The sequence below is a fragment of the Lepisosteus platostomus genome, chromosome 19 (assembly GCF_059453375.1).
Source record: "Lepisosteus platostomus isolate fLepPlt1 chromosome 19, fLepPlt1.hap1, whole genome shotgun sequence".
Lineage (NCBI taxonomy): Eukaryota > Metazoa > Chordata > Actinopteri > Semionotiformes > Lepisosteidae > Lepisosteus > Lepisosteus platostomus.
The window spans coordinates 8,040,562-8,068,120 of NC_142629.1; the positions used below are offsets into that span (position 1 = coordinate 8,040,562).

Sequence of the window (27,559 nt, forward strand, 5' to 3'; positions counted from 1 at the left end):
TTATTTCATAATGTATTATAAGCATGACAATGAAGATCGCTTCACGTACTGTGTTCAATCCTATAACAACTAATCGATATATGATCTGAATTAAATATGTGAAAGACCAAGTCACTAGGCAATTAGCAAATTCCATTTTAAAATTAATTAATACAGTGAAGCCCGCAGTTCTATTGATAAGACAATCACATTAAGGATAGACAATCTAAGACTCTGTAGGTCAATGTATAAGGGCTTTTACAGCTAATTAATGCTCTTTTTAGAATGTACTTTTAAACTGAATGTCTGCACATTGTACATTAATCACATTCGGCTAGTGGGATCCTTTAACTGCATGTGTATATCATCACCTTGAACACCGAGCTGCCAGAACTTCCAAACAGTTAAACATATTTCTTTTAATCCCTTTTCATTAAACTTACTAGTTAATCACTGGAAAATGCAAAAAAAGCAATGGAAATAGGCAGAGGCTCTTTTTTTCATAATGTAATCCCAGGAGACGTTTGGGCTTTATTTTCAACAAAAGATTACAAATGTCTGCAAATGAAACAAAGTTTACATTTCTTATTCTCTCTTTTTACATTACCAGACAAATAAAAAAAAACTAAGAATTAGACTGACAGTTTAAATTGTAAGACACTATGTTGATATTTATGTTTTAAAAACAAATTGCATGGTGAAGATTTATATTCTTTCATTTTTATGCAAGTCACTTGCCACGGAAGTTCAGCACTGATCTAATGACCTGTTGTGTTGTGAGAGATGTGACCATAGTACCCTACCTGCCATTGAACCAGGACAGAAGTGGTGGTAGAAGGCTTTACTGCCAAAATAACAGGTGGCTCATCAGGAACTGAAATGAAAAAGAAAACACAAGAGAAATCACACACATTCAATAGACATGGCTGAATTACTTTATTATTACTAATCTGGCTACCTGATAAACTAAAGCATCTAGAAACTAAGACACTCTAAAAAGGTAATGTAATCACTCTAATAATTGATTAAATCGCTAAGAACATATTGAGTGTTCAAAGGTGGTGGGAGTGCAAAAAGACACAATTTATTTTTTGTCTAGAAGATGTTTCTTCAGCGGTGTAATTACATTCTATTTCCGTTGTACCAAATTATAATTCCATGGTTAAAGTTTAACTTAACCCTAAACTTTTTTGGTTGTTTGTCCCTCACAAAAGGAGACATTTTATTTTATTTTTTTATAAAGGAACTGCAATCTGGTCCCCTAAGAAATTATTTATCACCCCAAAAGACAAAGAAAGTGTAGTGTGTCACTAAGAAAACAAATGATCAAGAAAAACATACCAGCAGTTTTTCTTATGTCAATGTTTTACTTTCAAACACAATAAACACCTCAGAATTATACAATTAAAAATACATAAAACAGCAGCATGTGTCCAGACAGCTGTGCTGTATTTGAACAGGTAACTAACATTTTCTCAAGCAAGTCCAGGATTGTTCAATCGTTTTCTTTTATCTGCTGTTATAAACACCAGTCTTGATGCAATCTTGATGAACAGAGATGCCTGATGTTTCAACAAAGCATATCCTTTGTTCTTTTTAATAATAGTAAATTGCTGCCAAAACCCAAATAAAGGGAAGCGGATCATTAATATGAATATGAAGCATCTATATATGCATGGTTAAAATGCTGACTTCACAAAGAATTGTGCTTTGAGTTTTATTTATTTAACAACGAAAACCAATATTGCATATTATCCGAATCTGTACTCACCATCTTGTAAAGTTGTAATTGCATCAGTCTCTGCACTATAGGGACTGTCTCCAATATCATTAGTTGCCATCATTCTCAGCTTATATGAAGTGAATGGTTTCAGCCTGAAAGATGTCAAAATCCAGGTGTTATTTTTCCAACACTTTTTTCCAGTTATTTTTGCTATATACCCACGTAATTTGGAATCCCCAACAGTGTGTTTTCATGTTTCGGCTCACAACAATAACCTTTGCAACACCACAAGGGGAGAAAGAGGAAGAGTCAACAGACTCCTTTAACCAGTCCACCTGTCACTCATCTTTTAACACATCAGAAGCTATGCTTCCCCGTGCAGGAGGTTCAATGACAACTGGAGGAGAAGCACGTCTGTCACTTATAGCACTGCACGCCTGCAGGATTCCGTATAGTTGCAGAGGTTGCTGGGAGCTGACAGAATCCTGGCTGACTAATCCCAACTACACCGTCAGTGTAGTCAGTCAACTGTGTGCTGTCATTTGGGAAATACCAGTCAGTGGCAACAGACACCTACATTATAGAACCATTACATTATAGAACCCAACCTGTGCTTGGATGAGTAAGTTTATTTATTGAGTCATTCAGGAATCCAGATGTTAAGTTTCAAATACGTTTTATCTTCACAGCACAGAATCACTTGGGTGCACCATGGCATTTCATTTTTGACTTTCCTAACAGACTATTAATATTAAGCTACCACACTGGAAAAAGAATACAAACCCCAGAGAAAACTAGCATTATTAACTAGCATATTTAAGAAAATAAGAAAGCAGCCAGCAGCCATACAGTATCACTCTGCAACTTACAACTGGCAATCCACTGAAGCTCAGCAGGTGTGAACCTGGTCAGTACCTGGATGGGAGACCTCCTGGGAAAAACTAAAGGTTGCTGCTGGAAGAGGTGTTAGTGGGGCCTGCAGGGGGCACTCACCCTGCGGTCTATGTGGGTCCTAATGCCCCAGTGTAGTGACGGGGACACTATACTGTAAAACAGGCACCGTCCTAGTGAACCTAGTTTTGACTTTTGATTTATTTAAGAAATCCTAGAGTAGGAGTGAGTTTACAGAAACCAGACAAAACCATAAGATGACAAACAATATTCTGTAACCTTCGCAGATACTGTAACTAGAAGTTATTGTCATTTTCCTTTGGGAATACAGCTACCTTGTGTAGCCAAACTACACTATTTTGTAATAATAACACCTTATTTACAACTAGTTTCATAATAATATAGGAGTCTTAAACTGGCACAAATATAACTGCATTTGATCTATATTTACAGTCTTCAGCTATTTAGTTTTTAATTTAGGATTTGAAATTCTATATACTGTAAATTGACTTCCATTTACTGTATGATTGGAAGGAAGAATACTTCTGAATCAAATTGTCCTGAATGCTTTTCAACATTGTACAATGCCTAAATAATTCTAGCTATCTGTTATAGTCCAGGAAAGAATAAAGAACTCTGCTCAGCTAAAAGCCTCCTAACAATTTTAACCAGCTACAAGGTTTGATTGAACCAATAACAAATCAGAATGAACAGAAGAAAGGTCTTAGACCCCAATCTTATAGAAAATGCTGGCAGTTAATGTACTGTATATGGCATTTACACACTGGGCTTAAAACCAAACTGAGGAACATGCATAGCGGTTTGTGTTAATTCTGGAGAAGAGGTAGACGGCCACTTCTGAGATGTCAGAGATAGATGGATAAAACAGCGCTACAGCACCAGTAATGACTTAAATCCCATTTTAATTGCCTATGTATCATCTTAACCTTCTCAGCTATTGAAAACGGACCTGTTTGTGAGAACACATTGATTGGTTTTGCAACTGCAGAAGGAAAGTTTTACAAGATTCTGTCAAAAACACAACTAAGCTTCTAAACTTTGACCTCCATTGAAACAAATTTGTTTGAGATGATTTATCTGATAGATGTACTAACTTAATAAATGAAAAAGGACAAAAAGGAGTGGATCATTTATAATAATCAAGACACAATAGTCATTTAAAACATTATTAATGGCTTCACAGTACATGTTAAAGAAACACTGGACCATTTGTATGCTACATTGAGACCTACATTCCCAATTACAAGGAGTTTAATACTTCATCACTGAGGGGAAACCCTTCCATCCCTGTGTGCTGATGTTTGCTGCTTATTAACAATAAGTTCTACTGAGGGAATAAAAAATATGAGGTGGAGAGATGCTAAGAATACAACAGTACATGGTCGTCTAAGGTTGCACTTGAGACAGCACAGTTTTAGCCACAGGCAATGAACATGCGTATTCTCAGTTACTGGCAGCATGTTAGGAGCTACATCTACAATACGCAGCTCATTTGTACACTAAAGCACTGTTTCCATTCTTTTTTCTGAAAGATTGTTTGTTCTCACGTACAGTATATAAGTCTTGGTAAGAGAACCAATAAACTCTATGAAACATTAATAACACACAAACAGGAGTTTAAAATAAAATTAATGCAAAGTTTAGTACTTACCCTACACAAGCTTCTTATTTTTATCAGTTGTATAATTTATGGAAATAGCATAATATGATTAATTAAGAAATGCTATAATATCACCATAATCTTGATTAAGGACCTGTATAGGTAACCAGAGGCTGTGTATGCAATGCTCAAAAAGTAAGATGACCTATTCAGACAACTGTTTTGTGAAACCTGCACTATGGATCAAAGACTTCTGGGACACATACAGTACAAGAAGATACCCCCCATGGAAAAAGACAGTGGGTACTGCGCTGTTTCACATAGTTGTATGCCTTGTCCTTCAAGGCATGCAAGCTTTTACATACAAAAATAGTGGTCATACAGTATTAAGCTGCTGTGGCTCTCTCTAGTGTCATATTCACTGGAATGTGCTTCCCTTGATCTGCTTTGTACGTGTGTCACATTTTAATACTCCATGGGTCACAGAGGTGCTCGGAGACACCACCTAAGTGCATGAGAATCCTGCAGATACAGGCAGAGGCTCACCGGTCGATCTCCCAGGATGTGCTGTTGTGACTGATGGCAGAGGAGTGGGTCTGCCAGTTGCCGTCAGGGAGCTTTTTGGTCTGCACTGTGAAGTAGCGCACAGGCGAGGACCCGTCCCCTCCTGGAACCCAGCACAGCAGCAGACTCCTGGACTGTACTTGCTCCTGGGGGACAGACAGCTGCTTTGGGGGCTGCGGGCGATCTACAGGAAAACACGAAGGGTAAAGAAGCATTAAAAGATGCAGAACCATTTTTTTAATATCTAAACTGAACATGATATTGTAACTTATCACAATACTGTATATTCATGAAATATAGACCATTCATGAGACCATATACTCATGTACATGTTTTAAAACAACAAGGATAGTTGACAAAAGACCATGCCACTGGTTCAGTGATTTTGAAATGAATACTGTCCCAGAGCAATATCAAGCCATGTGCTCCTAGATCACTGGCTATCATGTGCCTAGGCTATTAGTTCAGTACACTCTGAATTGTAATCTTATTTCCTTTCTGCACTGCAAAGCGCTTGCCTATTGCAGTAAGGATAGTGGATCTCTGGTCTTTGTTCTTTCTGTACGAGGAGGCTATGTGGGCTATATGGGTCAGCTAAACACCGTGCTTGGCAACATACAGTACTTTGCTGTTGAACGGTCTGTGCTAATGTAGTGGCTGGTTACACAGGTAACTCTCACAAGGGCTGGGCTCCTCTCCAATCCCAGCCTTGCCTTTCACGTCTCAGTCCCTCATCACAACATTGCATGGCCTTATTGATTTTAATAGAAAAACTCAATAGAGAGAGGCATAATTGTTTAATTTTAAATGCAGACTTTATTGATTGTGATTAAACAGGCAGGCTGTGTAATAAAACAGGTATTGATTGGACACACTCTTGGTGACCTGCCTCTGAAGAGCTTTTAAAGCCTGATTAATCAGCATTTATTTCTCAGTGCTCCCATTTTTATTAGTATTTTTCTGCTCATGAAAATGTGAACTTTAAACATGTGCTACTAGGGTGTATAATCAGTTATTACTTCATGGTGATAATTATTTTATTTCTGTAACACTATACTGAGATTTCTGACATATACAAAGTTCTGCTGGTTTAAATGGCAATCATTAGAGAGCTAGAAGGCATAATGCGTCAATTCGATAGGGTAAGAGGATTAATCCCTTTAAGTATCTTCTGTATTCAAATGCTTTACAGAGTGACTATAAAACCAGAGTGCGCAAACAATATTGTAAAATTTAGTGTTGAATACTTCTGAGGGAAGTGCTTTAAAAATGTAACTGCAAACAGTGACACTGTATTCCGAACTTTAACTACTGCAGCTGTGTAACCTCTAAGAGTGGCTTTTTTCAAGTGTGCAAAACGAACACGCACTTAAGAACGTTCCATTAAGCGCATAACAGTAATAAAAAATATAACCTATTTTTCCCTTTATCTTTCCACAAGGTAATAAGAAGCTTATCTTAACTGACTAGACTCTTGTGTATGCTTATAACTACAAGGTACAAAACAGACTACAAATGTGATCTTTATAAACAGACTTCTCATGACATGTTTCTGTTATTATACTTTGGCATTATTTTTGCTTTTTACAAACACAGCACTATTAGGTTGCATGAAAACAGCTATATAAAATGTATTATACTGAATTAACTTGACAGTCAAGTAGACCCTTTTCTGAATATTTGTATTTCATAAAAAAACACTGCAGGTTTTACCATAATAATATTTAAATTATGTCCCAGAGCTGAGGAGTCTTCTTGATAAAAAATATTAGTGAGATAAATAACAAGCTTTACTCTTAAGGCAATAATGGAATTATAAATAACCCCTTAGGACTACATGAAAGAAAAAAAGATTTTTTTTGTACATGGAACATCAAAAGAAATTTATCACTTGTAACTGTCAAGAAATTCACAAAGATATCATCAGGAAGTGACAATCATTTTGTAGCAGGTGCACTGACATTTTATTGAACAGGTTTGACATAGGTAAATTCATTATACTGATTAACATTTATCATTTGCTGGGCTGATCAACAGCACATCTGCTGTGAAAGACACAGGCTAGTAGCATGCATGATGAGTGTTAGAACTAACATAAGGCACGTTTTTCACTTCATTGCCAATGCTATTGTGTGGGATTCTCTCCTATTCCTCCTGTAGAACCTGGACAAGCGAGGAACCTGTTCACTGGTCTCTGACCCCTAGGTGCTATATGCTTACAAGCTCATCCCACAAACGGTTAATGAGTGCATGTCTGGCAAGTAGGGCATCAACAGCACAAGCCAGTTAGGTATCACAAGAAAATAGTAGATACACAAGCAGCATGAGGACTGTCCACTGGAATATTGGGTATCAGGAAGAGCAGCAAGTGACATTTCAGGGCTTGATCAACATAGTCCCATGCAGTCAGGCTAGGTTTTATCACTACAAGTGGTATTCTGTAGTGACTAAACATTACAGCCCAGACCATCACACTTGATCCTCCACATTGACTAGTCTGTTGTGCAAAACAATAAGTGTAGCCATCAGCTATCAGGTTGATCTATATTAAACCTTAATTCATAACTAACGAGATCATGGCTTCATTGCTAATGAGGTCTTTAGAAGTAAGGAGATTGGTCTTGTGATGAGCATGAACTGATTGATGCAGGGTATATTGGATTTTTCTGTATTTTTCTTCTTAGATTTTCACCAGTTTGTCAATCAACTGTCAAAGTCAAACTAATAACAATTGAGTTTTCATAATATATATATTTTTGCCAGCAGCCATATCACCCTGCAACTCACAACTGGTAACCCACTGAAGCTAAGCACGTGTGAGCCTGGTCAGTACCTGGATGGGAGACCTCCTGGGAAAAACTAAGGTTGCTGCTGGAAGAGGTGTTAGTGGGGCCAGCAGGGGGTGCTCACCCTACGGTCCATGTGGGTCCTAATGCCCCAGTATAGTGATGGGGACACTATACTGTAAACAGGCGCCGTCCTTCGGATGAGTCGTAAAACCGAGGTCCTGACTCTGTGGTCATTAAAAATCTCGAAAAGAGTAGGGGTGTAACCCCGGCGTCCTGGCCAAATTTCCCATTGGCCCTCACCAATCATGGCCTCCTTATAATCCCCATCTATGAATTGGCTACATTACACTGCTCTCCTCCCCACTGATAGCTGATGTGTGGTGAGCGTTCTGGTGCACTATGGCTGCCGTCGCATCATCCAGGTGGATGCTGCACATTGGTGGTGGTGGAGGGGAGTCCCCATTACCTGTAAAGCGCTTTGAGTGGAATGTCCAGAAAAGCGCTAGATAAGTGTAAGCAATTATTATTATATATTTTCTAGAATTATACATGCATAAATCGAGTGCTTTGTTTCTTTTGATACTCTGTATAGTCAAAAATGTCTCTTCGATGTGTGCAAAACAAGTTATAAACCCTTTAACATAACATTCTAACAAAGTATTTTAGACTATACAGTGAATCCTAATCTAAATGATTGAAATCTCAGGATTCTTCATGTGAATTTTAAGTTAGATACTTAGAAAGCACAAGCAAATATATTTTAAAAAAACTTTCTTTTTACATATACTTTAATCATCTAACTAAAGAAAACGTGAAACAAAAATATTTTAAAAAATCCTGTTTGTTTTATGTCTCTCAGTGATACAGTATCTCACATGATCATCTTCAGAAGAACAATGGGCTGACAAAGGGATTTGTAACAGCTCTACAATGTTAGCAATTATGAGCTACGAGTTAATGTCAAAATGGACATGTGTGTTTGGAGTGAGCTTAGGGAAGACTGGATGGGTGGCTGCGTGAGCCGTGTCACCTCGTTTCTCTGTCGTTATCACCACTGCCTGTGCTGGTGACCCCCAGCCTTGCTGAGTCTTGGCAGAGATGCGGAATACATATGCCGATTCTGGGGCAAGCCCTGTCACTGTGAACTGTCTGGCGTTGGAGCCCACTTCCACAGTGATGAACTTGTTAGGGTCGCTCGCAGCCAGCCTGTAGGCTATCTGGTATCCTGGAATATCAAACAAAGAAGGCAAATTAGAGATTTCTCCACAGCATTCTTTTTAAATCTAATATCTATATAAAAATCTAGTTCTAGTTTCCTATTCTGTTTCAAACTCAAACAATACAGCACTGCAAAAAAATAATGGTAGGTTCTAAGGCAAAGACACCTCCTGAATATTGATGATAACATCTCAATGCCTCAATAGCAATAATCCAATGTACAAATGATCTGAACTATAATTTGTAATAATCATTTATTTGCAAGGAACATATTACAGCCGAATCAACTTGAGAATGATTGAAATGATGAAAGGACAGTGAACCTATTTAACACAACACAAACCAATCAGTACACTTTGACGACTGATCCAAAGTTTCTTCTTGTGTACTGTGCAGTTTAATGAAACAAACTGTCCTTGCATCCACTGAACATGGCTGCACACCCCCACCCCTGTTCATACTATGCAAACACTGTTGCTTTGTCATGAACATGTACACGTTTTGACTTAGACTAACATTTCATTAGAATTAAGTCCATTTTCTGACAGGCAGCTGTGTCAAAAATGAATGAAGGTTAAGTGGCTAATGCCAGCGAAGTGTGGACAGTTGGCTCAGAAAGAAAACCCTTTATCTTTTCTGCAGGGAATGAAATGTCCTGTAATTCAGTCACGCCGGATCTGAGAGAATTACCATACCCCCATGGAATGTTCTGTTTATCTGTAGGATGGTGCTTCAGTTTCAGATATTATTTTTTTCCAAGCTCTTGCTGTACAGTATTACCCCTTTAGCTCTACAATTCAAAAGTAGGCCATTATCAGTCCTGGAAACAATTCTACTGAAAATCAAAAATCTCACTAAAACGTTCTTGCACTTGAAGTCACAATACCTTAACAAAATGACTATCACTTATTCTGTAGTACTGTGGTAGAGCATTTAATGGATTCGTTTTTATTGCATTGAAGTTGCTCAAAAACAGGCCCACCACCTGTTAATATACATCATGTTTCATTCAAAGAACCTCTAAATTCAAAGATTCACTACATAAGTACTGCACATTAAATACTGAATGCACCAGCAGCAGCACTCCATATCCCACATCCAGAATGTAGAATGTGGGACCATACTGTATATCTGAGTATTACAGGGTTCCAAATAAGTAATATTAAATACAGGTGATAGTACAGCTAGATCTCAGTGATGCCAGGGAAAGGAGTGCAGAAGCTCATTATGTAGCATGAAGAGTTCTTAGCCATAGTAAGACCAGCCAACCTTATCTTTTTTTCTGCTGCTTCAAGAGGCCTAGATAGTAGCAATCATTTAGCAAGAGTGCTGAAGAGTTACTAGATGAGAGCAAGGAATATCCTTGTTTAAACAAGTGGAAAAATAATTGATGTCTATGAAAAACAGAAGAATGAGAAGGCCATGTCTTCTATCCAGGTGGATGCTGCACATTGGTGGTGGTGGAGGGGAGTCCCCATTACCTGTAAAGAGCTTTGAGTGGAGTGTCCAGAAAAGCGCTATATAAGTGTAGGCAATTATTATTATTCTATGGTAGAGATTTAAAAAACACTCTATGTTGATACCTGTTTAGAGTGCAGTTAGATTGATACTGATCTTTTTTATTACACTGACATTTGAAATGTTTCTAAATAAATGTTCCTCTGAAAAGAATTTCTTGGCATGCACTGGCTAGATCTTCTTCTTCTCAATTCAGGAATTCAAGAATGTAAGGACTCAAATGTGACTGCGGTCACAAATGAAGAGAGTTTGACTTTCTCAGCTTAGTCCCCCGTGAGAGCTGATCCACTGCTCACAAGCAACACATGACTGATCACTTTCACAGGCAGTCTCAAGATAAAAAGCTAAGATTGGTAATGGAAACAGAATTGCCCTCACCTGCTGAGTAGAAGATTCTCTAAAGACAAGAAAACTGCAGGGAATGAGAGGTTTGTTGTATCTGTTCTGGGTACAGGAGGAGACTGCTCAATAGTACCTTTCTACAAGATTAAGCATTAAAACAAAAACAAACACAAATATAATCTGCTCATTTTTACCTGTAAATTCCATTTTTAAATGAAAACTTATTAAATACAAACAGGAGAGAAGTCAAACTATTTCAATTTCCCCATTTACCTTCAGGATCAATAAAGTCCTATCTATCTAATTTAACTCTTTACATGAAAACCACTATTTTGTGTCTGCCATAAGTAAATTATATGAAAGAAAAGCTGAAAAATAAATTCCCCTTATGCAATAAAATCTACATTAACTGGCATTTTATGTCCAGAAAGCTTTTTTAACTCACATCAAAAGCATAAAAGCTATTTGATTTAACTCTAAATTAGTTTTTATTTATCTCCAGTGATCTATCCCATTCTGCAAAAATGCATTGAAATGCTTCTGTGACCAGTAGATCGACCTATGGATGTCAGATAACAAAGCTTTTGCTGTATTTCTTTTTACAACAAGTACTTTGCCTTGGCTTTTTGATCAAAGCTAATGTTCTTAACCAAATGAACTTATATTTGCACCAATTTTAACAGCTGGCTATTTTACTGGATCAATACTGGTGAAGTACATTGTTTAAGGGTCCAACAGCAGTGTTTCACCTAGGATCTAAACCCACAACCTCTCAGAAGGTTGAACCACAGCTCCACTATCCTCTCCTAAGAAACATATACTGTATGTAATTTTGCTTGCTATAGGTATGCATACAGTGTTAGAATGTACTATAACACAATAAGAAAAACAGTCATTGTGGTGAATGATAAGAACTCAAAGAAGGTTACAAATGAAAGGAGGCTGCAAATAGCTAGGGGTCTACTTAAAGAGGAAACGAAATGGTAGTAAATAAACCTGGCAGGAATCAGGGCACCAGACATTATAAAATATACTTAGAATGAAAGTTGATGGAAGTATTTAATAGCACTGCAGATGATTATTCATGATCTAGCCCTATAAAGAAAAAAACATTGCCACATTTCAATATTCAACAGTTAAACTTTCTTTGTCAAAAAGAAATGCCATTATCATAAATCACTGAAAGGCACCCAATTGCATTTATTTTCCATATATGGTATAATAAAACACTAGCTAATGTACTTTTGATTTTCTCCTATTCCAATCCTAATGCAGCAGACACCCTCATAGTATAAACAGCAAATGGTGCACTAGTACGTGAATACATTTTCACCTAGAAATTCATCCTTTTTCCCCAACAGTTTTATATGTGGATTAAACAGTGTCAAATCACTGTGCATTTTTTGTACTCGGAGGACTGCATTTGAGCCAGCATCGCGATTTAAACACTTTGAAGTTGGATTCAGTCTTGCATGAAATTTCCTGTTTAGTTCTCATTTTTTCTTTCCCTTCCTCTACCCCTGTGCTTTGTAGTTCAGCAAAATGTCTCTTTAGAATTGAAGCTGGGGGCAGGTTTAAGCAGGATTATTCCATCTGCAGCAAATTCAAAAGCAAACCTCAACTACTCTCTGGTGACATTAATGGTCAGTGTTTGCAGACGTTTGAAAAGGCCTCATTTTCAATGGCTCCTGAACGAGATTGCATTCTGAACCAGTGTATGGAAGAAAATGGGCTTACAAGACTTGGAGTTAAATGCCTTTGCTACGGTGCATTTAAGAGAAAAATCAAGCAGAGAGAAACATAAGACAAGTAAAACAAACATGTGAACATGACCTCTCCTTCAAAACATTAGGTAATGGGGGTCAACACTATGGTGTAAACCATAAGGGAGAGTTCTGAATTGTGAAACTGAGGCCAAACGCCATTGTGTAGATAGAGGCCAGGAATCCCTCTCCTGACTCTTCATTTCAGTTAAATATGCAATCACAGATGTCATAAACTGATCCATTTCTTAGTGGAGGAAGGACTATAGTGTATTTCTTCTTTTACTTTAGTTCCAAATGCCCAGGGCTATTATGCTACTAAAGAGAGTGATTTCTGTACATAACTGAAAGTAAAATGTTTTCCTGTTGTATTTTAAAATTGTTTAAGAAGGGAAGACAGGTTGAAGACATTGACTTACTAGACTTTATAGTGGTGACAGAAGTGTTACAATGCAAGATAATTCTTTAGTATCAGAGAGGTCACTTAAGACTCACCAAAATTGCTAACTAAGCAATTGAGAAATAAAACACTAATTAAAAAATAAAAAAGCACAGTTTACAGTCCTAATTTGTCCTGTATACAAAACACCAGAATAAATCATATGGACAACATTTCCACAACACTCACACAAGGGAAGTCATGCATATACTGTATTTCAGGATTTACTGATTAACAAGGTATTGAATTTTGGAAAATATTATATTGTAAAAGAATATGATTGAATACCTTCTATGAAAGGCACATTTCTGAATAAAATATATAAATGCATATTTCAATCAGTAGCCAACAGATTGTAATTTTTCTCCATCAATCTATCTCTTTAAGCTACATCCAGTAGGGCACAATTTCAGAATCACTGAAGGACACATACTGGCCATATTTTACAGCCCACTTTAACATACAGTAGCTAAGAATTACCTACCTGTTGTCTAATATTTTATAAAACAGCTTTATTGCTTAGCTTAAATCAAACTTTAAGAAAACTGTTCCTCCAGGACCAGGACTCCAATTCAGTGAGAATAAAATTGACTAAAACCATAAACCTTTTCTTCCCCCCAGTGTGTTAGGAACATATTTTATCCCACTCAGGTTTTATGCTTTTTTTCCAAGACTAATCTTGAGCAGTACAGAGATTCAGCTCTCTGCTATTCTCTAGTGGTTTGATTCAGCACGGGGTGCCATTCAGTTTAATCATATTACTGAGCTGTGATTTTTTTCTACATCTATGTGAAATGATTCTCAAGTGCACAATGACATGGTGCTCCTGACAGGTTTGTATAAGCAAGCATGTGCTGTTTTGTTTTTAAAAGCATAAGGTCTGACAGAAAAAATGCTGATTCTGTTCTTACTCTAAAAATTTCAAACAGTCCCATTTTGTCAAAATTGGAATTAATTCCAGGTAAAGGATACATTACATATATTGTTAGCTGTACCATTAAAAGCACCCAGTACAGGACATTCTGTTAGCTATTGTCATTCCTCTAAAGCTCTATAGATATAGGACGGTTAGCAGAGGAGGTGCTTTCTGACTTTTTCTTGTCCTTTTACAATTTATTTTACAAAGATAACACTTTGAATTAACATAAAGACAAGGCTTGCTGAATATGAGGTGTCTTTTCACTTTTCTCTGTATTCATTTCACATTCTCACTGCCCCAGTTGGGATATGTAATCTCCAAAAAACTTTTCTCTGAGCCAAGTTACCGAGGCTTGTATTCCAATTATGCTACAAAAAATGATAGCTGAGCATTCCATTTATCTTTGGAGAGGGATGCTCTGCAAATGTATAGCTGGGTAGTGATGCAGTACAGAGGGCAATTTGTACACGACATGTTTAGGTGACATCCAACGTTTGATGAGGTGTGAGTGGGAGTTCCATCCCTCATGGTTCCAACCTCTTGGCTATTCAGAGGTATGAGCAAAACAGGTGTGGAACATTAATGAAAACAGGCTCCCCTGACATGGCAGGGTTTAGAGCCAGAATAAACTAATGTACGTCTTACCCATGATAATTCCATTGGGGTCCACAGGAGGCTGCCATACTACTCTCACAGATGTCAGCCTGACCTCTGGAAAGACCAGCCTCACAGGTGGTCCTGGAACTAAAGGGAAAGAAAGACGACAATCAAATATCACTTTAGAGTTCTAAAAAAAAGAAACACTTCACCCATGTACAATATTATAATCTAGGTGGCAGTTTTAAAGGATTTTGTAATACCCTAAAAACAAGAATATTCTTTCATTGAGTGAAGAATTTACATAGCTAATCATTATCTGACAGTACAGCCCAGAGCAGACGTGATACAACGTGCTCTAGTGAAATTTAAAAGAAGACATACACTTGATTGCATGTTTTCTTATGGATGCATTTGTATATTTATAAATCCTTCATGTGCCTCTGAATGTTATAAAAAACATAAATTAAAATATATTACTATGTAAACCTTCTTACTATGTTAACCTTCTCCAGATTCAGATTTAAGGAAAATACATATTGTATATTTCAGTTTAGGTTCACAAACAGAATAAATAAACATCCTGAATAAAATGATTTTACAAATAGATCCAAGTACACAAATTATGCCAAACAATTTATCATTTTGACATGTGCTCTGGTCTGACAATTATGGATTTTGGTGACAATAAACAATTTATTATTAACAATTCAGTTTAGAATGTATGAAAAATGGGTGCTTTTTCTTTGTCATGGTATCTTAGAACCTGTGAGCATGTTTCCTCTTACTACAAGGCACACAAGCATTTTCTTGCAGGGATTCACTTTTTCTTTCTGTCAGTCTTTCTCTCTTTCTAGTCGTATTCAGACATTACGAATGGTTGAAAATAGTACAACTCATTAGCTTTTTTACACCTACTATAAAGTGCTTTAAAATGCTAATTTTCAAAGGTGTCATCTACAGTATTTATTACTATTATGAGTTTTTCAGTTTAGAAAAATATCCACACAGCCACAGATTATTGTAACATGCTAGTTAAAATTTTTTAAAGAAAATTTAGTTGTTTTCTAACTATCCCTTTTTGAGTCGAAACATGCAACTCTCATGGTTAAATTCATATGAAAAGAAACTGGTGCATTCCTACAAGTACCTAGGGGTACACCTGGATGATAAACTGGAGTGGACTGTAAACACTGACGCCCTGTACAAGAAAGGTCAGAGCCGACTCTATTTTCTTAGGAGGCTCAGGTCCTTTGGTGTATGTGGAACACTACTACACATTTTTTATGAATCAGTGGTGGCAGCGGCCATCTTATACGCTGTTGTGTGCTGGGGCAGCAGCATCATGGCAAGAGATGTAAACAGACTCAATAAACATCAAGAAGGTTGGCTCTGTTCTGGGGCTGACCCTTGACCCCCCTGGAGGTGGTGGCGGAGAAGATTGCTGACCAAGCTCACAGCCATCATGAACAACGCCTCTCATCCCCTACATGGGACTGTAATTAGACAGCGGAGCACTTTTAGTAACAGACTGCTCCAGCTACGGTGTTCAAGAGAACGTTTCTGTAGGTCCTTCCTCCCGGCGTTTGTCAGGGTGTATAACACTGCCCTAGGCTAGGACTGCTAGCCCTTCACCTGGTCATCTATGGACAGCGTGTTACACTCATGTACATACTGTGGTACTTTCAATCTGTATATCTATGTGCATTTTGCACATACTTTATTGTTTTACAGTGACTCTTAGCATATTTTGCACACACCTTACTCTATTTATTTATTTTTCTTTGAATTGCTGTACCTATTTTAATTTTTAGTCTATTCTGATGTCTGTTTTTACTTGTCTTGGGCTGGGCTGCTGTAACACCTCAATTTCCCTTTGGGATCAATAATGTCTTATCTATCTAAATAAGTGTGGGGAATAAAAAGGGATGATTTTTTTCCAAAGACTTATTAATAAAAAGACTCTGCTATTAGACTGTGAAATTCGTGTGCATTCGTGTGAAAATTAACTATGGAGGTTTGTCCTTGCAAAAATTACTTTTCCCTGTAACAAAGTAACCATGCTTTTTATCCTCAAATCTGTATGTTATTGCAGTAGTGAGTCTCTTTGATTGGACAACTGAACGTGTGGGACATTGGGAACTGTACTTTCTTAGTTAATGTATGTAGTTGTATGAGCATAGTAATGGGTTTATTTGAAAGACAGTTTCATGTACCATTAGAATAACCAATTTCTGGTCAATTCACTGTACATGATAAAGACACCTCTCATGCAATTTAACACCAAACAGTTTTTGCAACTGCTGTCAATGTTTTGAGTGTTTGTGAAAAGTAAAAATTAGTAGACAATATATTTTTTTAGTTTTTTGTTTTAGAAACCAAGGTTTCAGATACATAGAAATAAACACTTGGGACAGCTTATTGGGAAACCAAGTTATTTGCTAATATTAGTATTAATGAAAATGTGCTGTCATGCACTTTCACAACTCTATTACAGACGTGCTGTACAGCACATAATGTAGAAATAATATAATGTAATAACTTAATGTAGTACAGCACATAATGTAGAAATGTTCTGAGGTCACTAAATAAACAAATTCTTTTTATATTTTAAACAGCACTTCATAAGTTCTTTGGCCAATTTTTGTTTTAAGTTTGTCGTTATCTAAAGAGGAACTCTTAGATTAGATTAGATTTAGATTAAACATTGTAGTACTACCCTTTTTTCACAAAAGTCACATTAATAATACATTTTTTCTTAAATTTAAGCCAATTTGCAAATGCAAATCAAACAAAAATAGATGTACTTAAAATACGACTAATTTTAGTCATATACATTTATATTTGTCTGCAGTGTCCTTGTCAGTGTAAAACAGCTTTCCATTTGGGCCTGCATCACTCAATACCCTGAACAAATGATGCACAGTTGGAATATCAATTCTCTGGCTGACCAATCTGTCAGCTGTTCTCTTCAGAACACCCCCTGCTTCATCAGGAGCCCCATGATTCAATGAAGCTCCAAGTTCCTGCAGTCACATTTCTTAATGGAACCAAAAACACAATTAGTTTCAAGTTAATAAAGTTAACTTTTATTTTGGAATTATGTTTATGGATTGCAAAATAAAATTTAAAATAAAAATCTCTTGATAAGCAGCAGTCTAGACAGACTAGTAGAAGTCTGCAGCTATAATCAAAACACTGTATTTAAACTAGTCATATGACTTTTGTGAAAAAGGTGAAAAAGTAGGATTAGTAAAAAGCTGAAAAAGTAGTTATCCTTCTGGTTCCATTCATTTTAATATATACTGAATACAATTACAATATACAACTGTATATAATTAACATAGTTACCCACTAGCTGTAATTGTGGTCTGTGCCTTTGTAACAGTTTGTCAATAAAACTGCCGTGGAATTTCTCATTTTTTGGCTTCTGAAAATAAATGGCAAAACATAAATCTAGATATCACAGTCTTTCTACCGTCCTCAAAAACTGTACCTCCCAGAAATCCATGGTTCTGTTTCTTTGCTATCTGGAGGTCCCACCAAACCTTGGTGGTTTATAAATGCTTATATAACTTATATCTGTTGAATCATACTGTATGTTGTTTATTGTTTTTTAATTTGAACCTTCCAAGTTTCCATGGGAAACATAGCTAAAACGAGAACACCAAAACTTAGAAAAAATCAACAGTAATGTTTATGAAGATGATGGAGTACTGTTTTGTATCCTAGTTTTAATTTTGAGCTACAACAACCAGCTACTGTATATAAATATATCTGTATCCTCAGTGGTCAGCAATTTGTGTGTGGAGTTCAATACGTCTCTGAAATGTTTGGATCATATAAAAAGCATCTGTAAGTGTTAATATTTAAATTTGAAAAATATTTCCCAGCTAAGGTCTTCTCTCAATTTTGCAGACTCTAAAAACTTAATTCATGCCTTCATTTAATCTCACCTGGACTATTGTAATGCTCTCTTTTGTGGTCTGCCCTCAAGTACTTCTCCTGAACAGTGCTGCCAGAATATTCACCAGAGCAAGGAAGTCAAACCACATCATCCCTATTGTAGCAAAGATCCACTGTCCTTAAAAAAGTGGATTTTAAAGTACTGCTCCTGGTTTTTAAGGTTCTATAAGGCAAAGGTCCTATCTACCTTAATGACCCTGCACCTTAGTCTTCAAGATCAGGTCAATTGAGTCTGCTGCAGGTCCCCCAAACCAAACTACTGTACATACTATGGGTAACTGTGCTTTCACTTGTGGAATAGCCTCCTCAATCATCTCAGACAAGCATTTTCAACTGAAACCTTTGATAGACGTTAAAACCCTTCTCTACCAGCAAGCCTATCAACTTTCAGTATTACAAACTGATTTCCTATCTTTTTCCTAGTAATTTTTAAGTTCCTTGACTTCTCTTACAAGCTTTTTAATGTGAAGCACATAAGATTCACTGTAATGAAATCACTTGACTCACTGTAATGATATGTGCTATAGAAATTAAACGTTATATATTATAATACTCATCAATTAATAGTTAATCATGTTTGGCAACATTATTATATTTCAGTTATTTTTTGTTTTCAGATACCAAACCTCTCATTAGTTATGTGATTCCATATTAACTGACTTTAAAGAAGTAAGCTTCCAGTACATAAATGTTACAGTCCTGTACTTTGAAGTACAGTACCATACATAATGGTCTGATGCAAGAGTTTTCAACCTAACGGATCCAGGGTCGATCCAGGGTATGTACTGTAATACCCTTTTTTAGATAGCCACACTTTCAAATGATAGCTTGGCTATGTATTTTAAATATTTATCTAACATATAAAATATGTATATTTTCAATATAATATAATATAATTATTAGAAAATACAGATTAAATGAAGATACAGTTTAAGTAACATCTAACACAAAGCAAGTGCCCCCTACTAATCTTCTATGGCACACTGACCAGAACTGTAGTATACTGCAGTATATTTTTCCTCTGAGGAATTTTGATGTGCATTCTAGATGTCTGTATCTGTATATATCTACTATAGAGTGTATATATATACAACCGAATCATTACATTTCAGACACCCCCTGAATCCTTTGACACAGTTCTAACTGAAGATTGCAGAATTCAGTAATAATGCATTTCACATTGTAGGTTATTCTGCCAATTCATAAGAGGCTTGACAGGAGATTCCCAGAAGGATGACTTGGCTGTCACTAACCCCTTCTGTAGCCACAGAAGGCTTCCGATTTGACTTTGCCAGATGTCTCCTTCAGGGAGTTTTTATGATTTATATACCATATATAATATATAAAATATTCTAAACATTTGTTTATCTCATCTTAGGTTTGTGGACTTTCTTATAAGGATGTTCTTAGCTTATCAATTTAAAATGAAATGATTTACACTCAAGCAATTACCAAAATAAAAACCTTTTTCCTGGCAGTGACTGACAACGTGTAATACTCTAGATCATTCCTTTGAAAGATAAAGGCCAGAGTACAACTCTCACTCTGTCAGCAGTGTCAATCAAATCGACTGGCTTTCCTCAACAGGTCTGGGGAAACCGGAGGAAAAAAAAGATTGTACAGATGACTGTGATAACTATCATAAAATGATGTCCTGCATTCCTTCAAATCTAAAAAAGTAGAGAAGTTGGCTTTCTTGGCTCAAGCCAATTTCTGTCACCTTTCTGTCAAGGTTATTTCATCCCTGTCTGCACAAAGTTTAACTCATTATCTTTTCTTGCTGTTGTGGCCTCCAGTGCTCAATTAAAATGTTATGACATTGCAAAGGGTCTTATCAAAATCACACAAGCTTTTCTCATCTTAGACAAGAGCTGTAATTACTAAAATGTCATGTTTGGACAGTTAATGCTTAGTAATTAAAATAGGCTTAATTTTACTTGAAAAATAATCCTTGTGAACAGTAGATCTTTTCTCTCTGCATTATTCCATTATACCATGACTACCTGAGATACCAGCTCCAGAAAGTAAGAAGACTAAACTGTTTTATTATTTCTTAATGAACAGTTATTTAAGATAGAATGGCATAGTTACAGGTATGTGGCCAGTTAGTGTTGCTATTGTACTTCACACTTCTTAGGTCCTTCAGATTATGGGAGACTTTTAGGTGGAGTTTCAATGTTTTCCCTATGTTGGTGTGTATTTCCTCTGGGTGTTGCAATTTACTCATACCTTCCAAACACAGACTGCCTAAGATAATTTGTGTCTCCAAATTGTTCCAATGGGTACTTGTATCCCATCCAAGGTGTAGTTCTACTTTGCATGAAAGAATATTTGAGGATGCTTTATATGTAGAAAGCACTAGAGACCATGTTGCAAAATATACTTGTCTTCCAATGAATGCCCTATTTGCCTTCCTTATACTGTATCTAAACTTTATATGGCTTATCTTTGCTTGGTAGAGCCAGTTTCATCAGTCAACACAACTTAAACACACACCCTCTTTCTGAACAATTGTAATTACCATAGTAACTGCTGAAGCATGTTTAATGCATATAGATGCAAAGTCCAAATTGCTTTTAATAATTTTCAGTACTGCAGGGTAGGATGAGACACTTAGCTGCATCAATTTAATGTTCATTGTTTGTCTTCAGGGGAAACTGGCAATGTGAATTGTTTACGTGTGCTAGTTCTCACACTACATTAGCACATCTTTAGACACACCTGGCATTGAGTTGCTTACAACACTTCTGTTGCCCATGTCAGAATCCAGGGAGAGTGGTAGTAAGCATGAGTTATTGTAACAAGGCATCTTAGACAGCCTATTTGTTAGTAAGCTCTTGGTGGCTAGTGTGTTTGTGCTCTTGAAAGATAAGGGTTTTACAGGTTTTACAGGCTAGGGAATACTGGAAGGAACCTAACAGAGATCTCAGCTGGGCTCATTTACCATCTTGCTCAACTATCGTCTGCCATGTCTATACTTCTCCAGAGCTAAGTTTGTCAGTTACATTGCACTATCAAGACTGCTCTGCAACATGGATTAGAAAGACTTAGAAATTAATGTCTATCTCGTTTAAAACTGAAACATAGTATTACATGTTCCCTTGCCCTGTCAGAAAAGTCCAAAACCATCCCATTTTAAAGCAGGCTCACACCACTACACCATCAAGACTTTGAAATTTTTCACATGACAAATCAGCCAAATAAATTTATTTTAGCACCAGTGGTCTTACTGGTAGTTAAAATGAAGGCAAATAAAGGTCAAATTTGTTAGCACTTCCTTACAAATTGCCACAGCAGAAAAAACATATGCAACGTGAGAGGATGAAGAAGTGCAGATGATTAATGCTGTGCCATTCGTGTGAGACACAAAGTCTGTCACTGCTGATAAAAAAAGAAACTTCTGAACCTCTCTCATGATGAAGGGGACAGGTCTGGTTCTTTTGCCATCTCTATCTGCCATCTCCTCCTTCATTCGCTGGGGGGGCGTTAAACAGATTAATGCTGCAGGCTCACACTAACTCTTACTTCTTGCTCCTGCATATGGTGCAGGGTTTTATATGGGGGAGACAAATGGCAATGGTAATATTACAGAGTGAGGCTGCAGATATGGAGAATCCACCAAGATGACACCTGAAAGAACAGTGGAAATACCAGTTGAAAGTTAATCACTTTCAAATCACTGTTCTTTTGTCGGAACTGGGGGTGTATTTACTCTGCAGCCTTTTTTGGCTAGAATGGCTATTTACATGTAAACCAGCTCCTTTATAGAATCCCACCTCCTCACACTTCAGACATAGAGATGTAAACATCCTCTCACTTTGGTGCAGCTTTATCCTACCAATTACCTGCTGGGGTCACCTTCCAGCAATGGTTGGTTACGCAGACTGCTTGTTTTATCTCCCAGACATTAACCTCTACTGACCTCTCTAAGGTACCAATCAGCACAACATTGTTTTGTTAAGAATACGATCTGAAAGACAGTCACATCCTTGGCTTAGACTAAGTTGAGGATACAAACAGACATCCAGTATATCAAGCCATGAGATGTGATGCAGTTTTGAAAATATTAACTTAAAGTGACTTCTCCACATCTGCAATATTCCAATCAGTAATGTGGAATTATAGATACATATAAAAGTTGTTAAAGAAGGTTTTTAGAGGTTCACAATGCTTACACTGTAAATTCACATTTTTTAGCCATCTGGGCATGATGTTTCTTCGTTCCTGATCTGATAAATTGCATGAATGTGGAAAAGCATCACTTCTGTTCTATGATACCAAAATACAATATTAATGTAATTAAAGAAAGTACCCAAAAAGCAGCAGTTCAACTTAACCTAGAGTAATTAGGGGCAAGCCTTGTTCTCTACATTACCGTCTTCCTGCTAAGTAATACATTTAATTGATGTTCAATTTTTCTTCTCAGTAAGCCATCAGAGAGGGATCATGAAATCTGTGAATTCAAACAAACTGTGAGAAAGTCCCCTGACTAACCATAAGATTCCTGAAGGTGGTCTCCAGCTCAGTAGCTTATTTTAAGCTAATGTTATTGTCCTCGCCTCAGCAGTTTCTGTATGTATTACTGAGTCGGATTTAATTATTGAAAATGTAGTTACATAAACCTTCAGGTTTAATTTCTGTGGGAAACAGCAGCTCCCACTGATCAATAACCATTTTTCAACTTGCATATTAAGAACATAATTAAAGATGAGTCGTGCTCTCAGCGTGACTCATTCCTTGCCAATATTATCATGTTTCTGCTTATGCGTCAGAAAAAAAATCTGAATGTGACTTACAAAAGTTAATTGAATTACTTTGAAATGAAAGGTGCCATTCTGCAAGGGAACCTTACTGATCAGAAGTAATTAAGAGCAATTAACTGATCTAATCACAAAGCTGTAGTTACTCAAATTATGCACACATCTAGAAGAAAGACTTTTTGGAACTCAATCATTTCTCTTAGTAATGCAAAATGCAAAAAAAAGTTTTGCAATCTTATGTAATTAGAAGGGTTTCAATATGTATTTATGAATAATTATTAGCAATTTATTTGACTGACATCATTATCCAAAACAACTTGTGTTTATACACATAAAGCTGGTGTGTTTATGAAAGCAATCTAAGTAACACTGCTCAAAGATACAACAGTAGCACATCCTCCAAGGAACTGAACTAACACCCTATCAGTTTAGAGTCCAGAGCCCTACCCACTACTCCACATTGCTATTAAGAAGAAAAACACATTTCACTACAATACGCCTAAGAATGAGTAATTGTGAAGCCAAGGATGTCATACAAAAGTGGGGAAAGAAAAGAAAACATTACGTATAACATGTTGTTAATTCTCTCAGTCTGAATGCTCCCAAGCAGCTGCTCAGCTCTGTCCCACAACTGTACTTAAGATGCCGTGCTTTCGTACAGATGAATGCTTGCGGCAAACTGTCTTAACTGTTTAATTCTTTAATCTGACTATAAGGCATAAACTATTTTGTCTTTGGTGTAAACTGTAAAACTAAGTGTGCAGAAAATTGCCATAAACTAAAGATCACAGGATATACTGGAATTAGAAACAATTTAAAAGTTAAATACACATTGAAAAGCAAATAAAAAAAAGAAAATACAATGTTTCAACTGTGGAGTCTTTAACAGCGGGGAAGATGAAGGAACAGAGCAATCTCTTTTTCCACATACCTGTAGAAGGTTCCACAGCCAAAATGTTGTTTTCTTCTTCCCTCATTTTAAACTGAATTTACATACTTGAAGCAGAAGGTCAGTGGGATTACACTAATACTCTTATTTATTAATACTTTTAATTATTACCCTATTGCCCTATGAACAAGTAAACAAAAACAATCAGGGGATTCCCAAACCTATATAATAGTCTCCATCTTAATGTATTTAGAGGATGTTAGTGAGAAGTGTATCCCACATTTGTTCAATATTCAGAACTGTTTGTTATTTAGTCTGTAACATTACAAGCCATTATGGATACAAATTCTTTTAAAATATTAATTTTAATATACTAATTTTAATAGTATATCCACAGCATACAGTAGTGTGCAAAAGATTCTGTCTTCAACAGTTTTAAGCCCAAAGGATATATAATATACTGTAACTTTGGTTTAGGAAGATTTGATGTTTTAGTAAATTAAACATTTCTAAGGGCGGTGGCTGGGGATTACGGAGTCTTTGGTCTTTGCTGAGGAGCACTCTTTAAAGAATTAGAAACAAAAAAACACAAAACAAAAAGTCACATTCAAAGAAAATTTCAGGCTCAAGGCAATGATGATTTGTTTGCTAAAAGTACATTTTCCTCTTTTTGCAATGCATTGAAGCCTCATTGATATTCTATGATAGGATACCTGCTGAATTTGAGCTGCAGATTAAATGTATTCTTTTCTTGATCAGAGAAGACAAAGATGAAAGTCGGCTTTCTTCTACTGTATCATAAATTAATAATGATAACCCCCTTCCATTCTTTGTTTTCTTCTTTAAGTCATACTTATCCTTCACATGCACAAGGTAGAATGATAGCACAGATATTTTTCAGGCAAGGGAAACAATGGCAATCTTAATTACCAAAACTAACAAGAGGTGAATGAACAAAGCACATTGCTCATTTTGCACCTGCTACTCTGGGAGTGACCACTATCATTCTCACATTAATTAAAACACAGACAAACAGCAAAAGAATAGCAAAATTATGGCCAAGACAAACAAATGAAAATATTGTGTTATTATCTAGATGTGAAGCAATACAAATTGTAAATGATAAGTTTTACATGTTTACATTTTTTTCTACTTTATCTGTTTTTTACTTTTTTATGACTACCAAGTCTAGTCTGCACGTGTCATGATATGCACTTTCTCCTTCTTGTTTAGATCCTGCCTCACTGAAGGTTCATTTGTATGTGAATGCCATTAACAGGAATTTGAAGTGAATGTAATAATTTTACAGTTTTAAAATGTCTTCATTTGTGAAGAAAATCTTTCATTTTTATTATAGGTAGTGAAGCTGTAGCCTTTTAAAAGCAATTTTCAGATAGCTGTATACTTTAATATATTAGATGCTACAGCTTACTTCCATCCTGCCAAAGTTCAGAATTTAGCATTCAGATGCGCTTCTTTATCTAATCAATATAGTCACTGCCCACTTCTTGTACGCTTGACATGTAATTTAAGTAGTACAATTTTTAGATCATAATTAAACTTTAATTTATACAGTCAATTTATACAATCACTATAAGATGCATATGTCCAATAATGAAATGGATGTTTTTGATTACTCAATCAGTACCACTTCTTCCCATGGCCAACAAGATTTTGCTGGCATTTACCACACACATTTTTGTGTTAAATTGCAGACATTTTCTTTAACATTTTTAATAACTTAGACTACTATTTTTTTTCTTCCAATAGATGGATAAGCTAGAGCACTCTATCTTCCACTGGGGTCATAAACCATTGTATGTAGAACTGAATAAACGTACACACTGAATACCATAACTAAACCACTTTGAAGACCTGCTGTTATCAGAACACAGAACTGGAGCAAAGCTGAGCTCTTTTACTATAAATCTGGGTCTAGTAGATCCTACCTCCCTTCTTCAAGAGTTGCCTTTGCCAAGTTCAAAATTGCCAGTTTAGTTACGGCTTTCCCTGGGAATATTTCAGACTATTTCAAAGCAGCAGAATGTCAAAACTGGTGTCATGGTTAAACTAAATTAAAGCCAATAAAAAACTGGCCTTCTGATGTTCCCTTGACAAATTCTTGGAATAAAAACATTCAGCTAGTAATTCCCTGTTTCCTTTTCATGTGGTTCCCATGGTGTGCTGGGTTGTGTTTATTCCCAGATATGGATGAGCTCTAGTGAGGCACTGTTGTTTTGGTTGTATATTACTGACAATTGCTGGGACCACTGGCTCATACAGAACTTCCACAATTATGAGCCCAGTATTATGTTTAATCAGATGAGGTTTGTGTCACCCAACATTCTACAACATTTTGGGATGATCATAAACAACAGGGTAGAAACAGATTTGTATGCTGTTTTGTTGATAGATTTGGCTGATGGCTTAACCTAGAAAAAAGATGCCGACAGATGTGACAGAGAGTGACCATTTTCATTAATATAATACATATAATTTACATTCACATGTGCATTTTATATCACTAATTAAAAAGAAAGTAGCTCCCACGACAGCTGCCAGCATTTGAAATTGATTAAGAAGATACCTACAAGGGTTTAGTAAGATTAAACTTATCGAATCCTCATTTTCATTGCTTGTCACTAATTGCTTGATGAATCTGCTTGATTAAACTCCGAGTCAAAGCCCATTTCTGAAGCAATATTTTTTCAATTGAAGATCCTTAGATCTTTATTCTTTTTAAAACAAAGGGTTTATGCATTCACAAGAAATAAAAGTAGAGCAGCAAACAAATACAGTATAAAAACAGAACAGGATTAACATAAGAAAGGACATGGTATATCTCCGACAATACATCTCTGATCTCATCATGGCTTCAGGTTCACAGCAACAGAATGGAAACAGGCTCACTTAAGGGTGGGCTTAGAGCCCAAGGGGAAAAGAAGCCATAGCAACATCTTTTTGGACACAGCTGGAATTAGACAGAGCATGAAGCCTGACTGGCATCTAAGAATCAGAAAAACCATTGGGGAGTCCTTCTTTTCTTCCCGACCCATCGCAGTGCTAAGATACCAGAGTGAAAAAAAGGCAGAAAACTTGACAGAGAAGGATCTGACTTACCATCATCCTTGGTCCTCTCCAGGACAGGGGGGGTGCTGGGCTCACCATCTCCGATGCGTGTGTAGGCCAGAACCTGAATCTCATATTGCACGTATTTCCTCAGGTTCCGGAGAAGCACGGACTGAGTGAGGTTACCTTTCACCACCTGCACTTGGGGCTCCAACCTCAGATCCTTCTCTTTATACAGAACCTGAATAAAAGAAGCACATACACACAGGTGTTATTAGCAACAGTGATCAATTCGCCTGAAGTTTCCATCCGATTTCACCGATAAAGCCCCAGGTGACAACAGGCCTCATTATTGAGCACCTTTACCATCTGCTCAGTGCTTCTCAATTAATCTCAACACATGGTGGCGTCAGATGCTTGAAGGTGATAGAAAGAAATGAGGCTAGTTTGTGGCTGAGGGCAATTAGAGCAAGATTTAAAGTGGCTGCCTCTCTAAACACTTTAAAGACCAA

General features: G+C 36.6%; 1 protein-coding gene across 4 annotated transcripts in view; it reads right to left on the minus strand.

Annotated features, from left to right (window-relative positions):
• sdk1a (sidekick cell adhesion molecule 1a) overlaps window positions 1-27,559 on the minus strand; it is a 493,742-nt gene that overhangs the window by 30,935 nt on the left and 435,248 nt on the right. For all 4 annotated transcript variants that reach the window (XM_088612342.1, XM_088612344.1, XM_088612341.1 and 1 more), the window contains 6 exons: window positions 27,099-27,288; window positions 14,412-14,510; window positions 8,598-8,792; window positions 4,761-4,962; window positions 1,751-1,854; window positions 783-853 (listed from right to left, as the gene is read on the minus strand). In XM_088612342.1, coding sequence (XP_088468468.1) covers window positions 783-853; window positions 1,751-1,854; window positions 4,761-4,962; window positions 8,598-8,792; window positions 14,412-14,510; window positions 27,099-27,288 — 861 coding nt within the window. The remainder of the gene's footprint in view (window positions 1-782; window positions 854-1,750; window positions 1,855-4,760; window positions 4,963-8,597; window positions 8,793-14,411; window positions 14,511-27,098; window positions 27,289-27,559) is intronic.